Below are 14,755 nucleotides of genomic sequence, written 5' to 3'. Positions count from 1 at the left end.
TCCAGACATTGTTTAAGGCCTTAGCTGTACACTTTATATAATAGGATTTTACATTAAATTAGTGTGAAGAGGAACAAAGTTTCTTTTCTCATGAGTTTACTACTCCACTTGGAAAATTTTAATTTTATATACCAAAGGTATAGAATACAAAGACTTTGTTTTTTGCAGTAACATAAAAAATTATATAGGCTAAAATTGATAAAATGTATTGTTTCAAGGATTTCAAGAAGCTCTTTTGCAGTTATGTGCTACACAAACCCAGTGCAGTTCGCAAATACATATTGAACATATGTATATGGTGGATACACAAGAATCTTGAACACTAATACTAATTCAAAATATACAGCAGGTAGCAGAGAAAAAAAGTTAAATGGTTCTTTAGTGCAACTCCACTAAAAAGTTTTATCTTTTCATAATGCGAAATGAGATATAGCCATGCGGGTCACGAAAGCCAGCTTTGTTACGTTTCGAATTCAACTTTTTGAACAACCCCAAAATCTATCGTGAACAACTGAAAGAGAATTTTTTTATTATTTTCTATTTTATTTAAAAGAAACCGAAAATTAAATTATTTACCATAAAGAAATCATTGGGCACTAAATGTCATTTTCTTAATATTAATGTTAAATTATTGCTAAATTAGTGTTAATGGATGATGCTTGTGTGAATCCACCATTGGAGAATTTAAATAAACAAAACAAAAACAAATTGCATCCTATCAGTTCTCCAACTAACTTACCTCCTCGATAGACGGCGAACAGCGAAAAATGCAAGCGGTTCATCCAGCGTCAGTTAAACTAACTTTACTTTGCGCAAATTTTTGTGCAATAACAACAACAAAACGCTAAGAGCCCACGCAATCACCTGTTACCGAATAACACTGCGTTGACGTCGAAATCACAGCCCACTAACTGTAGCGACCATTCTTTTAACTAAAAATTTGTATTTCGCGCGCATACCGGCGCAAAGTCGGTTTCTGCAATGTGACAAAAATAAAAATTTCTCCATCATATTTACCGCGGCTGGATAATATTGTAATGTCATATCGATAATCCATTTTACCATTTTTAATATTGTACTCGTATTTGTTACAAAAATATAATTTGATTATGATAATGAATTCTCAATGGCAAGGTTCGTATATTTAATTTAAATTAAATTTAAGAAGTTGGGATTTTTTATTAGTAGAGATATATAACCCCTCAAAGCAAAAATTTGAATCGTTTTTTATACATCCATGCGTTTAAGGTATTTGTAATTCTAGTTAATGACAATTGTCAATTATTATTATCTCAGAAAACTTATTGAACTCTTCAATTTTTTAATAATTTACAAAGGATTTGAATTATAAGTAGTACAAACAACTATTTTTTAGAGATCGAAATGTATATAACTCAACACACTTTCTAGCTGCTTCACGATATAATTTTTTTGAACATCTATTTGTTAGCTCAACTAGTAGGTCCAAATCATTTAAAAATAAATCTAAAATTTTTGATTATTTTGCGCTACTTCTGCTGCTTTTCTTAATAAAATAATCTGTACTAAAATTTAAATATATTTCTTGTTATTATTTAAAATTTCTAAAGTTTTGATTTCTGAAAATACTAAATAATATTGAATGGAAGAAAGAATAAATACAAAAAATTGGCGAAAAAAAATTCATTTATCCTAACGCAATTTTTTTGATAAAATATTTCAAGCTAGATGCACGATTTTTTAATTCAACCTTTCTTGGGATTCATCGAATAATGTTAATATAGTTTATAAGCAGAAATGCGCTGAAGTAACGACTTTTTCTAAAAGAAGAGTGAAAACCAACTTTGTTTGAAAAGTCTAACTATATAAAACTAAAATATACATAGGGATATTCTATATATATTTTTAGAATTTACAACTTTTGAGATTTTTAGAGGAAACCAAGTGAAAAAAAATCAAAACAACAGTTTTAACGTAACTCGCAATAAGAAAACATATTTCTGAAAATATTCAGAATAAAATTGAAACGCTCAGGCTGACCTATCTGTTTTTCCGCCAGGATTTTCCTGAAATTTATTTCCCTGAAGTTTTTAGCGAATCGCGGGTGCCCTTGACTAGCCGACGTCACCGGACTGAAACACCGTGGAAATAATCACACATCCCACTGTTGAAAATATATTTTTATTTACGACTTAAGATTGCGGCGATCATCAATTTTTTATTCAAAGACATCGTAAAATACTATTTTTAGAGAAAAAAGAGGGTTATATGTACTATGAGCTACGTTTTAATTGTTCCTTCAGAACTCTCGCTAATTCTAAATAAAACACGCAGAACGCACAATTAAGGCACAATGAAAACAATAATCTAAACTATTTTTCGGTTTCCGACTTTATTGAACACAATGAAAAAGTAGTTCACTGAGGAAAAAGTAACTTAAATTTACCAACCTAAACTGGAAAACTCGAACAACGGATTTTCGTGACGCGGTCGTCCGCACCCCGATACACAGATTTTGAACCCCCATTAAAACGTTTGTTTATACACGCAAATGGAAATGAAAACGAGAATAAAAATAAAAATCGAAAATTAAAATGACAATCTCTAAACTTTTTTGTTTTCGGAAAAAAAAAATTTTTTTCCGAAAACAAAAACGCGCATTCGATTTTGATTCCTGTTTTTAATTGCGTGCATAAACCGACGTTTAACCCCGGGCGAGTAGTTCAAACGTACCCGACCCGAAACCGTATACACATCTATATAAAATAAAAATATATATAAAAAAAAGTTGCGTTAATAAACTTTGCGTCCTTTTTTGCGTTTGCAAAGAACTAAACCTAAATTCCTTACAACTATCGCACAGTAGGAAGTAGAAAAAAGATCCCCCCCCCCCGTACTTCCGCACACCGCGCGAACGCTTATAAATGCTTCTCGCCAAACGCACCCTTCTCGAGCCCCCCCGCCCAAATTTAAAAAAAAAAGATAAGGTCGAATTCGCCAGAGAGGCGAACTACCGGAAATTATGCCCCCACCCTTTACCTCCCGGGGTCGCATCACATCAGCCGACATTTTTCGTCGCCTTGGGGGTCGCCCTGCTGATGATGCAACTCCTCGTGGCCTAGGTACCCGCCCGCCATCTCTCGGTGCCTCAGATGCGAACTGGAGAGCTGCCTCTTCACCCTACATCACCCACGAAATATTAAAATAAATTAATAAAAAAGGCACTCTGAATTTTAACTAAATGTAAAAAAATTAAATCCCTTGGGATCTGTATAGAATCTACTTTTATAAAAATGGGACTGACTACAATGTTCATTTCATGAAATATCCACCCACACCAAAAAAGCAAAACGTTTTATGGTTCATAGTTTAAGCTGTTAGTTTTCATTTCCAACACCTGCCCTTCAAAGAGCTTAAAAAAATATTGGATGATTTATTGATATTTCGTAAACGCCTTTCAAGGAGAACAAACGTTTTTGTTTAATGCGACCTTTTTTTAAAATTCCAATGACATTACCAGATTTAAAACTTTAGGTGTTTAACGGTTAACATTTCTATCATAATTTTGCCGATTTCGCCTCTATTAAAATATTTAATTGTTACGTCAAAAATTGAGAATTGAGAACTTTTTCATTATAATTTTATTGTAACTGCCATTTTTTTTGATATAGGTGAAGTAGCACCTCTCAGGAAAATATTTTATTTATACCAAGTTACATAATCATGTTTGGGTACCCGAAAGCAGAAAATTTGTTCTAGAAATCAATAATCATTGTACCATCACTCTCAATTTCCCTTTAAATATTTTTTAAAAGTAACATAACATTTTGAGCTGGTAAGACCCGGTGTCCGTCTTCCCCCGCCCACTCACCTCTCGGACACAGCGACCTCCTCTCCGTCCGAATTGAACACGGTGGTGGTCATGTTGTCGCCGACCACCCACTTCTGGCCCTTCATGACGAGATTGTGAGGCGGTTCGTGTTCCCTGTTCAAGTCGGAACTCCACACGGTCACGGTGCCCTTGCCCTCGATCTTCGTGGACCTGATAAACTTGTACTTGGTCTCGTTGTCGCCAGCCTGCCTGATGATGTGCCACCCGCCGAGTGAAATTTCCTGCCCGCTTTTGTTGTGCAGTTTGACGAATTTGCCCTCCGGATCGGCCTCCGACACCTCGATGTCGCCCTTCGACGAACTGGTCACGCTATAATCGGCCACGCTCGACTCTTGGCTCTCGTCGAGCAGTGTGCGCTTGCGTTTCGCACCCAAGCGGACGGGAGTGCGCCGCTGCGACGAGCTGCGCGTGCTGCTGCTGTGCGACACCTCGCGTTCACCTTGAAATGGATCGAGTTATGGGTTGCGCACGCGTGCGCGCCGGAGGGAGGTCGCTTACCACCGGGCGTGATGTTCAGCCGCGCCTCCTCCGACTCGAGCAACTTGCGGTAGGCGGCGATCTCGAGATCGAGCGACACCTTGATGTCCATGAGATCCTGGTACTCTTGGAGCTGGTGCGACATCTCGTCACGCAGGCGCGCCAGGTCCGCCTCGAGCGCCGCGAGATCTTCCGCGTGACGTAGGCGCTCGTTCTGAATCGAAATTGTTTATTTAACTTTCTTTTTTTTTTTACTTTTGACCTAATTCCTAAAGGTATAGTGTTTAGGCTTTCGTGAAAATTTTCCATGAAAACTGGACTGGATAAGATATGATTTTGAGGTAATATTTTTTAAAAATATTTATTTATTTATTTACTATAAATAACAAGGTAAAGTCTCTTCATAGATATAAGAAAGTGACTAACTGATACGAATTAAGGAAAGACCAGGGCAAGCTGTAAGAATGAAATATGGCCGAACAGGTCCGTATTTTGCTTAGAATTTAATTATTTGGGGTTTTGTTAGGAAAGATGCTAAACAAAATTTATTTATGTATGTATTTATGTTAAAATCTAAAACAAAATTACAAATTATTTTTATTATCTACTTAAATTACTTATAATTATTCACATAATATATCAGTATCACTATCGCTATCACCGCCTGTTCTAATTATTATTTGTTCCATATTATTTGCAATATGGATAGATATACGATTGTTCTGCTGAATTTGCCCAACTTTGTGCAGGGATGTTGAAAACTTTGGTTTCTATAAATTTAAGGACATTGGAGTTAACACGGGGAAAACATTGTTACGACGAATGGCAGATTTCAGTTGGTGCCAAACATGTTCAATGGGATTAAATATACAGTGGTAAGGTGGAAGCCTTAAAACTGTATCGCCCTAGATTTTTTGCATAATTATCACAGACGTATTCCTTTTATAGGTTCAAGCTTTGTAGAACCTCAATTAATTGCTTTTTGGTATAATATTGTTGCTTCTGTGTCACATGAGGAATGGGTTTTAGTCAACTGTCTACTGTGATAACTTGCATTGTCCATTACAATGACGCTATTAGGAGGATTGTTTGGAACTAGTTTGTTTTTAAACCAACTTTCAAATAAATCAGCGGTGGTGTCTTTATGGTAATCCAGAGAAGAATCTTTAATAATTTTCGCTGACAGAGAAAGTCCATTTGGAATCTAACCATATTTAGAACCAGCATGCAAAAAAGTGATTCGGCATGTAAGCATCGCTTCTTTTTTTTTTCTCGCTGAAATGGGTTTATTCACAATTTTCCACACAGTTGATGTTGGAATTTTCGTCAATGTGACCGTTTCTTCTAAAGATGCTTGCTTGCTGGCACCACGATCAATGAGAGTCAAATAAACATTGTTTATAACTTCCTTAGTCTCAATAGATTAGTGTTTTCTACATTTGGGCGGGAGCATCTCCTGAGATACACTCGACTCGCACATATTTTGCATAATTCGCACACGACTCAGCACACGTTGTATTACACACCAAATAAGAATGATTACTAATAAACTTAAACTAAGTAGTATACCAAACCAAAGAATATTAAACACAGGTAGATATAAAATTATTTTCTATTACGGACCACAATTTTACCTGAATTTAAATTCCGAAACCTTAGGTAATAATCATCTCAAAAGAAATTGGTCACTTTCTTATATCTATGAACAGACCATACCCTAGCATGACGAAATAACGTCACAATTTACAAAGGTTCACTAAAACTAAGTCAAAAAGTAACTGTTGTAATTTCTTTGCTTCCTAAATTTGTATATTTATAGTACCCATAGATAAAGCAGTCATTACTACCCTAGCATTAAAGGATAATTTTACCAACAGTTTTGGACAGTCCGTTATTAACAATATTGTGCAAAAACATATCTCTTATTATTCTCTCAATAGACAATTTCAACATATGATAGAAGTCAAGGCTTGCTTCATAATGATACTCCTATTAGATTGTGGCTATATCTAAAGTTCATGACAAAAATAAACCTTTTTTTGAATGCTTTCAATTCTTTTTACATACTTATGATATTGGGGACTCCATATCACACTGGCAGCGACTTGGGATCTTTATATTCTTTGCTAACCCTTGTAATAAAACTTTCTGCAAGCCTTTTACACTATGATTTCAAAATGAATTTCAAAACTCAATCTATAGTTACTCCAGTATCCCTGATATGCTTTACTTTTGTTGTTTTGTTTTTGTTAGTTTTGTCAATAATTAAAAACAGTCGATTTCCTAAGCAGTAGTCATAAAACGAAAACATTTACCCGCGTCCGCTATAAACAAAAAAAAACAAAATAGGTCAATCGATAGATTTAGATTTAGCTCCATTTAACTCAACAAACTGTGTCCTAGAACTAATCTATGAAGTTTAAGAAATAACTCCTCTGTTATAATTACCTCAAGCACTTTGCCCGGAATTGATATGGGTCGACTTATGTTTATGACCTTGTCTTCGAAAAAAAGGTGCCTCTTTTCCCAATATACTTTACTTGTAATTCAGTAGTGACCTTTCGTAAATATTATTGTAATTTCTGTCTCCTATTCCGCGTTTAATACAGTAGGCACACAAGTTTATTTTGACAGGTTTTGTAATAAATAAGTGATGTAATTTATGAAAAAAAACTGTATTTTCCATGGCAATTCATAAAAAAAAATACAATGAAAGATATTCGTATTTGGATTTGCCTCTATGTGTCATATTTTTGAAAAGCTAATAGGCGTAATAAGACGTACATACAGGGTGATCCGTTAAAAAACATAATTGCAGTTTATACATCAACATTAGTGAATGTCAGAAGAAAACAAATTACTTCATTGGATCCTACCCAAAAACCCCATCTTTATTGTTTAATCAATAATTTCATCAACTGATAGAGATCAAAAAATTGGTTCTCGGAGTTACTAGGTGAAATACAGGTGATGCAGACGATGTGATAAACGAAGAAGAAGGAACAAAAATAAAAATGATTACCACAATTACGATCAAATAAATAAAAAAATATTTTACAATGAAAAAAACAGTCGGAGAACGTAAACGGAAGAGAAAAGCAAAATCTTCGGAAAAGTCTTGCAAATTTTTGGAATTTAAGTTAATGTTGATCAAGACGGATCTTACCTCGAGCAGCTTCTCGAGATCGCGTGCTCTGGCGACGAGTCCCGCGTTCTCGTTCTCCAGCTGCGTTACCCGTGACGTCAGAGTGTCGATCCTCGTGCGAACCGAGCGGGCCTCGTCGATGGCGGCCGCGGCCGCGTTGTTGTGCCTGTTTGCGGCCGACTGCAGATTCTTAAGATAATAGAAGAAAATTCGTTAGCCAGACGACTAAGGGGAGATGTAGCGCGCCTACTTTGATTTTGTTTTCGTAGAGGAGCTCAATTTCGGCGCGATTGTTCGCCATCTGGGTCTCGTACTGATCACGGAGATCTTGCAGTGCCTCCTGGAGCTTCGCCTCGTATTTCTCGGCGAGGCGGCCATCGATCTCGCTGATCTCCACCTGACGTTTGGTACGGGTCTCGGTGAGCTGCTGCTGGAACACCTTAACAAACGCAACCCGTATTACAGTATTGTACATATACAAAATATTATGGTACGTCATTGGTTATATTAGATAGTTGATTTTTTTTAAACACTCACACAACAAATAATTGCTCTAAGCTATTTCCATCAGATTTGGCACAGTGTCAACCAAAACTCGTTAGATTTTATTATATGCTTTGTAAAAATAAAATTATGTTACGCCGCTGATTAACTTACCAATTCTTTTTGGCTAAATCAAAATAAATAAGAACTAAAAGTTCAAATTTTCATGAAATTATATATTATGACATGACAATTGTTTCGACAACACGGTGTCTTTATCAAATGTAATATCTACAAACTACCTTTTACTATATATACCGAAAAATGACCATAAAATCTTAATTAATGTTGTTGCGAGAATTTAAGTTCAGTAAAGGAGAGGTATTTAAATCTAATTGATCGTTAAGCAATACATTTGAATGTCTCATTCAAATGTATTGCTATTTTTAAACCACATTTTGACAAATGTTTTGAAACTTTTTCGCTAGGTTCTCCTAAGTATGTAATTGTTTGAAATTGTTCGTTGTCTGTATTTGGTTTCGGATAAATAGAGTTTAATGTTGTCTGTATTTGTTTTTTATTTATAATTTTATCTATAATGGACGGATTGTAGCCGTTGTTCAGTGCTATTTGTTTTGTTTTGTTCTTTGTTGTAATTTTCTGTTGAGAGTGGCGTATTAAGAAGTCTGTGTATAAAAGAGTTAAATGCAGCCATTTTGTGTGTATAAGGGTGATTTGAGCTGTTATGTATGACTGTGTCCGTATGTGAAGGTTTATGATATATTGAAAAATCTAATTTATTCTGCACTTTCGTAATAGTTAAGTCTAAAACATTAATAGAGTTATCCTGTTCAATCTCGATAGTGAATTTTATACGATTATGTATTGAGTTAATGTAATTTAAAAAAGAATTCAATTGTCTGTCCGTTCCAACAAAGCAAGCAAAGGCATTTACTTAAAGGATGTTCTAGTATGATATTTTCCAAATTATCCATAAAAATCTCGGCTAACAAAGGACTAAGTGGGTTTCCCATAATCAAACCTTCCTTAGAGATGTAAATCTGTCCATTAAATTCAAAACAATTGTGGTCTAAAGATACTATTAAGCAATCTAATAAATCTTGTTTCACCAATGGGTTAACCTGTTTCCGAGTTAGGGTGAAATCGACTAAATCTATCACATCCATAGGTGGAATACTGGGAAATAAGTTTTGTACATCAAAAGACAATAGAGTTGCGTTAGAAGGTATTCTGATATCTTCAATTTTGTTGATTAATTCAAAAGTATTATTTATTGCATATTTTGGTTTAAAATCTGTGTGGAACTTTAAAATATTTACTAATTTTGTAGAGAGTTTAACTGCTGGAGCTGTTACATAAGATACCACCGGTCTAATGGGCATATTTTGTTCGTGAAAATCTAAACTTTTAGTTCTTATTTATTTTGATAAATGGATTTTCATCAAGTAAAAGCCGCCTCAGTTCAATCTTTTTGGCTAGTTTTATTATCGTGGCGCATTTTTTTTTCGCTAAATTGGTATACTGGGCAATTATTTAAAATATTAAAGTTAACGATGGTTTCTAGGGAAGGAAACGTGGTAGTTAAAAATAATAAAACTTTCAATTCAGAATCTTCCAATTATATATTATATATAGAGTATTATCTACAATTATTTAATAATCACTTATATTTTATAATAAGTTATTATGAGTACGAGTTTGTGATCTCCAATAATAATAATAATAATATTAACATAGACTCTGTTTGGTCGCCAGAACGACGCGACGGCGACGTAGCGCACAATATAAATAAATAAATAAATATAAATTTCTTGGTATTTTTAAAATTATTTCGGACAATTGACACAAAAAAAAATCGACGGGTCAATTCCGCAACCCTACTTCCAATCTTTATCCAAGCTTTAAATTTTCCAACTTTTTTTTCGAAAAGTTATCGAAACTTTCAGCGCTGCCGATATACTAATGTTTTTTCTATTACATAGTTGGACCCTACATAGGGCGATACACATTCAACAAATACACTTTCTGTTTTTCCCCGTATCTTTTTTTTTGCAACTTTTTATGTACTGTTCAATACCCATATAAGGATATTCTTAACGTTTTTAAAATGACCGAAAAAAAAATCAATTATTTATACTAATCATTATTTTAAACGTACCCGCGCTTTGTTCATGTGATTTTGGCTGAACGTGTCGAAAAAAAAAAAAGAATAGTACGACACTGACCCCGCTTCGCGCAACTATCGATCTACCTTTTCCTATCCGTCAGATAAAACCCACGCGATAAGTAAGCAAACAACAGAAACGGGGGATATTAATTTAACTCCGACCTGCCACCGCAATTTTTTTTTATTACCCCTCGACACGAACTGTGGATAAAATCATTCGTAATTTCGTCCCACATTTTCTGGTTTCCAAATTTAGGTATTTCAACAAACCATCAACATAGTTCGCGTGTGCCAGAGGAATCCCGATACCACCAAAACAACATTGCGCTATAATACTGACATGAATTTGCTTCAACTGCCATCCCCCATATAACCAATTAAAATTTTAAATTAACGCGGAATGTTTCGACGTCAGTTTTGACAGTCACCTTAATTTTATTTTTTTAATTTATTAATTTTATCCTCAACAAGACCTCGCCTTAAAATCTCGAAAGAAGCAAAGTCAATAAGAAACTGCTAAACAACTAGTCCAATGTGTTTCCGGTTCATCGCATACGCGCAAGGGGGCCAAACGCTAATTGTCTATTTTTGTTACTAACTTTATAGCTCTAATCTAAAGTTAAAAGGCATGCGCCGTTCACATTGCCACGGAGAAAATACTTTTCCAACGTCTAATACACACAGCAAAAGAGAAAAAAAAAATTATTAGCTTAGGCAATAAAAGTGTTTTTATTATGAATACATCATGAGGAACTTGAAATGTCCGGTCTTTTTATGGCGACGTACTCTTATGTGGGTTAAATCGATAACCGTGTGAAGGCCGTGACGTATATTTATACCAATGACGTCATCACACGAAAATATTAACAATTCGAACTATTTTCGAAAAAAAAAAATGTTATCGTTTTAGTTTGGCTGACCCAGAAAAAAAAATAAATGGCGAAATATCTGTTTCGCGCGGGTCTTCAAGGCGGAACCGGCGATAATAAAGGACGAGGACAGAAAAATTTCGATTAAAGCCCATGATGTCATCTTCGCGTTTACCAAAAAATGTCGTAAATGCGGCAACCTCATTAGCAATTCAAATCTGGTTTCGGTCGTTACGCCATTTGTTTATTCGAGAATCTTTATTAAAAATATATACATAAATAATATATGCTCAACGACCAGCCCGTGTTGGATTATTATTATCATTATTTTATTTATTATTTGTTTTCCAAAACCCATAGCAGGGTTCACTGATTATTCCTCCAAAATATTCAAATAAAATCGACAAACCAACTCGTGTTCTTTTTTGACGCACCCTATAAGCGCGATATCACCTCTATTTTCGACAGCTCCTAAAAATAGTTACATTACGTCATCGATCCAAAGTTAAAAGTTACGTTTTGCACACTGTATATTATATACACTGAGTTTGTAGTTTTTAGAAACAAGTTAATATAATCTTGGCCTGCAGTTCTGACCGCATGCTAATTTATGGATTGTTTTTTTTTTTAATTTGCAATCTAAATTTTTGGCTCGCCCGGATAGGTGAATTTTTAGCGATGACGCGTACCGAGATATATTATACACAATTCGCTTAGGAGTTGCGGAATTTTTGGCTCACCGTGTTTTATCAATTTGGTCGATGACGGCAATGTGCTATGAAACATCTCAACTATTCGAAATTTAAAATCTACTGACCCTATCCGCCGCCACTTCAAATTTAATATATTTTTAGTAAATCGCAATTTAAGGCGACCTTACCTGGTCCTTAAACGATAATTCTTCTCTTAGGCTCTGGTTTGCGTTCTCAACTTCAACCCGAGCGAGAGATTCTTCCTCGAGTTGCTTGCGATGTTCATCAAGTAACTTCTTAAGTTTGTCGCGCTCTTTTTCCAGATCTCTGAGATCGGCGGTCGCTTTCTTAGCATCCGCGTTGGCCTGGTTATATTTCAGCTGTAACTCGTTGCATCTGGTCTCGTATATGCGCGCCGAGTTTTCAGCCAGCACCAAATCCTTGCTCCTTTTCGCAAGGTCCTGTTTAAGTTCATCATTTTCATCCAAAAGACGTTTAACGTCGATCTCTAAACGCGCTTTTTCGCGATGCGTCTCGTCGAGAAGCTTTCTGGCGTCAGAAAGCTCATGATCGTACATAGACTTGATATTGGACACCTCTCTGGTGACTGTTTCTTGCGATGTTTGTATTTCACGGGTTAACCTGTTATTTTCGGCCTCCAAATACCGCACTTTTTCGATGTAGCAAGCCAGCCGATCATTCAAATTTTGTAGGTCCGCTTTTTCCTGCAATCTGGAATGACGCGTCGGACTCAGCGGGCTAGCGGGCCTGGGGGGATTCGAAGCCGGCGTAGACGACTTCTTCGTTTTGGAAGCCATGACGAATTTGAAAAACTATCGCGTCACCAAAACACTCGATAAGTGGTTAAGATCGAGACTGACCACGCGAATGCCGCACAAACCAACAGAAAATCGGTCGAGGTCTCTCACCGAGGTAACCAAACTATTTTCGGCGATGATTAGGGGAGCGGCAAGCGGCGTTTTAACGGTTTTTCTTCGGTGAAACGCGACTAGGTGGGGCACGCGTTTACACGGATTTCTGCCACCATGGAAGTTGACATACGTGTCAGCGTCATCTGATAGATGGCAGCACCAAGGATAAACAATCATGGACCACAAAAGTTAAATTTTAATAAAAGGTACCTTTAGTTCACTTTAATTCAAATAAATTTATTTATTATATCGCATTGAGGCGAACCGGCATTAATTTCATAAAAATCCGAAAGGAAAATAAAATAAAAATAATCCATCTTATATTAACCTCGTTTTACCAATACCTTTTTTGTTCCGCGAGTTCTTTTTCAATATGACAGTTTATGCTATGAAATTTTTGATTTATCATTTTTTGAAGATTTATCAAAACTCGCTTTAGAAATGGCAACCGTAAATGTTCAACAACAAAATATAAGCGATTATTTATCCAAAAAACAAAAAGAGAGTTCAAAAGAATTGGTTACAGAATGGGCTCAACTGGAAGAACTTCATAATAAAAGGTAGAACTTGATCTTAAAATTTGACAATATCGTAAGCAGTGTATCCGTTTTATAGATTATGGCATCAACTCACTTTAAAATTACTCAGCCTTATTAAGAACCCGGAATTGCGGAAAGATGAAATCTTAATACAGTTGTACAACAACTTTATCCAAACATTTGAAAACAAGTAAGTCATTACGTGGAACATAACCTCAAAACCGATTTTCGCTGATTTTAGAATAAACCCTTTGTCGCTTGTCGAAATAATCGCTGTGGTTATCGAACAGTTTAAAGATCCCAAAGAGGCCATATCTTTCCTTGAAAAAACCGAACCCAAGGTGAAAATAAGCCCAGACGCGCAGAATTTGTGTAAAGTTCTCGCTGGACAATTGCACCTTGAAAAATTAAAAGATCTGAACGCAACCAAAAAAATAATCGAAGAAGTTGAGGCGACGTTGGATAATGCCGATGGCGTAACTCCCGTGCACGGTCGATTTTATTTGCTTGCCTCGCAATATTACAGGTAACCTAGCCTCAACACTCTCTCTAAATAATCCGCAATTTTTTTTAATTCATTTAGGATACAAGGGGATCATGCTCAATACTATAGAACCGCTCTACGTTATTTGGGTTGCATTGAATTGGACAGCTTAACAGAAGACACTAAAATTCAGCAGGCGTTTTTCCTGGGACTCGCTGCATTATTAGGGGAAGGAGTTTACAATTTGGGAGAACTTTTGGCTCATCCTGTGTTAGAAACTTTGAAGTCAACAGAAAATGGTTGGTTGGTCGAATTGTTATACGCTTTTAATTCTGGCGATATCAACAAATTCGAGCAGATGAAACCAAAATGGAGCACAATTGCTGATTTGGCAGCTCATGAATTATTCCTGAGACAGAAGATTTCGCTACTGTGCCTAATGGAGGTAAAGCTGGATTATTTTTAAAAATATGGGTTGGTTTGGAGGATACTTAAATGATTTCAGATGACATTTAAGAGACCTTCTCACGATAGACAGCTTACATTTGCAGAAATCGCGAAAGAAACCAAACTGCCCATAAATGAAATTGAACTGCTGGTTATGAAAGCACTTTCTCAAGGTTTAGTCAAGGGCGCAATCGATCAGGTACATTGTTATAAATTGGAGCTGAAATTGCGGATATGGAACTAATTTTGTAGGTCGCAAACACTGTAAACATGACATGGGTACAGCCGAGGGTCCTTGACAGGCCCCAGATATCTATTATGGTAGAAAGACTGAACGAGTGGTGCAAGTACGTCAACACCATGGAGAAATTGCTGGAAGAAAAGGCCAGTGAGATTTTAACATTGTAAACCAGTGAGCAAAAGTATTTATAAATTTGTTTTTGTAATTAATTTAATTAATCCATACCCTGTTCATCATAAAATAATACTTCATTTTATTATTTCCTGGGATTGTATTTTTATTTCTTTAGAATAGGTACAGAACCCTTCTTTGCGTAATTTGTAGTTTGAGGTGATTGATATGATCAATCAAAATTGGTCATAATAATCAACAAACAAAACAAAACAA

The 14,755-nt window shown here is 35.7% G+C and overlaps 2 protein-coding genes across 2 annotated transcripts; one reads left to right on the top strand and one right to left on the bottom strand.

The window, feature by feature from the left end:
• Positions 1-2,347: 2,347 nt before the first annotated feature.
• LOC132706573 (lamin Dm0-like) lies at positions 2,348-12,777 on the bottom strand. The gene is made up of 6 exons (XM_060677963.1): positions 11,914-12,777; positions 7,744-7,932; positions 7,515-7,682; positions 4,370-4,562; positions 3,851-4,310; positions 2,348-3,159 (listed from the first exon to the last, which is right to left on the bottom strand). Exons 1-6 carry the CDS (start codon positions 12,541-12,543, stop codon positions 3,033-3,035), a joined length of 1,767 nt encoding a protein of 588 aa, XP_060533946.1. The 5' UTR covers positions 12,544-12,777; the 3' UTR covers positions 2,348-3,032.
• A 244-nt stretch (positions 12,778-13,021) lies between these two features.
• LOC132706782 (26S proteasome non-ATPase regulatory subunit 13) lies at positions 13,022-14,667 on the top strand. Its single transcript, XM_060678318.1, has 6 exons — positions 13,022-13,217; positions 13,273-13,386; positions 13,438-13,722; positions 13,780-14,125; positions 14,186-14,326; positions 14,380-14,667. The coding sequence occupies exons 1-6, from the start codon at positions 13,099-13,101 to the stop codon at positions 14,533-14,535; spliced, it is 1,161 nt and encodes a 386-aa protein (XP_060534301.1). The 5' UTR covers positions 13,022-13,098; the 3' UTR covers positions 14,536-14,667.
• Positions 14,668-14,755: the final 88 nt, after the last annotated feature.

The sequence above is a fragment of the Cylas formicarius genome, unplaced genomic scaffold (genome assembly GCF_029955315.1).
Source record: "Cylas formicarius isolate icCylForm1 unplaced genomic scaffold, icCylForm1.1 PGA_scaffold_8__14_contigs__length_24414737, whole genome shotgun sequence".
NCBI classification, from domain to species: domain Eukaryota; kingdom Metazoa; phylum Arthropoda; class Insecta; order Coleoptera; family Brentidae; genus Cylas; species Cylas formicarius.
This window is presented reverse-complemented; position numbering and strand designations above follow the sequence as displayed.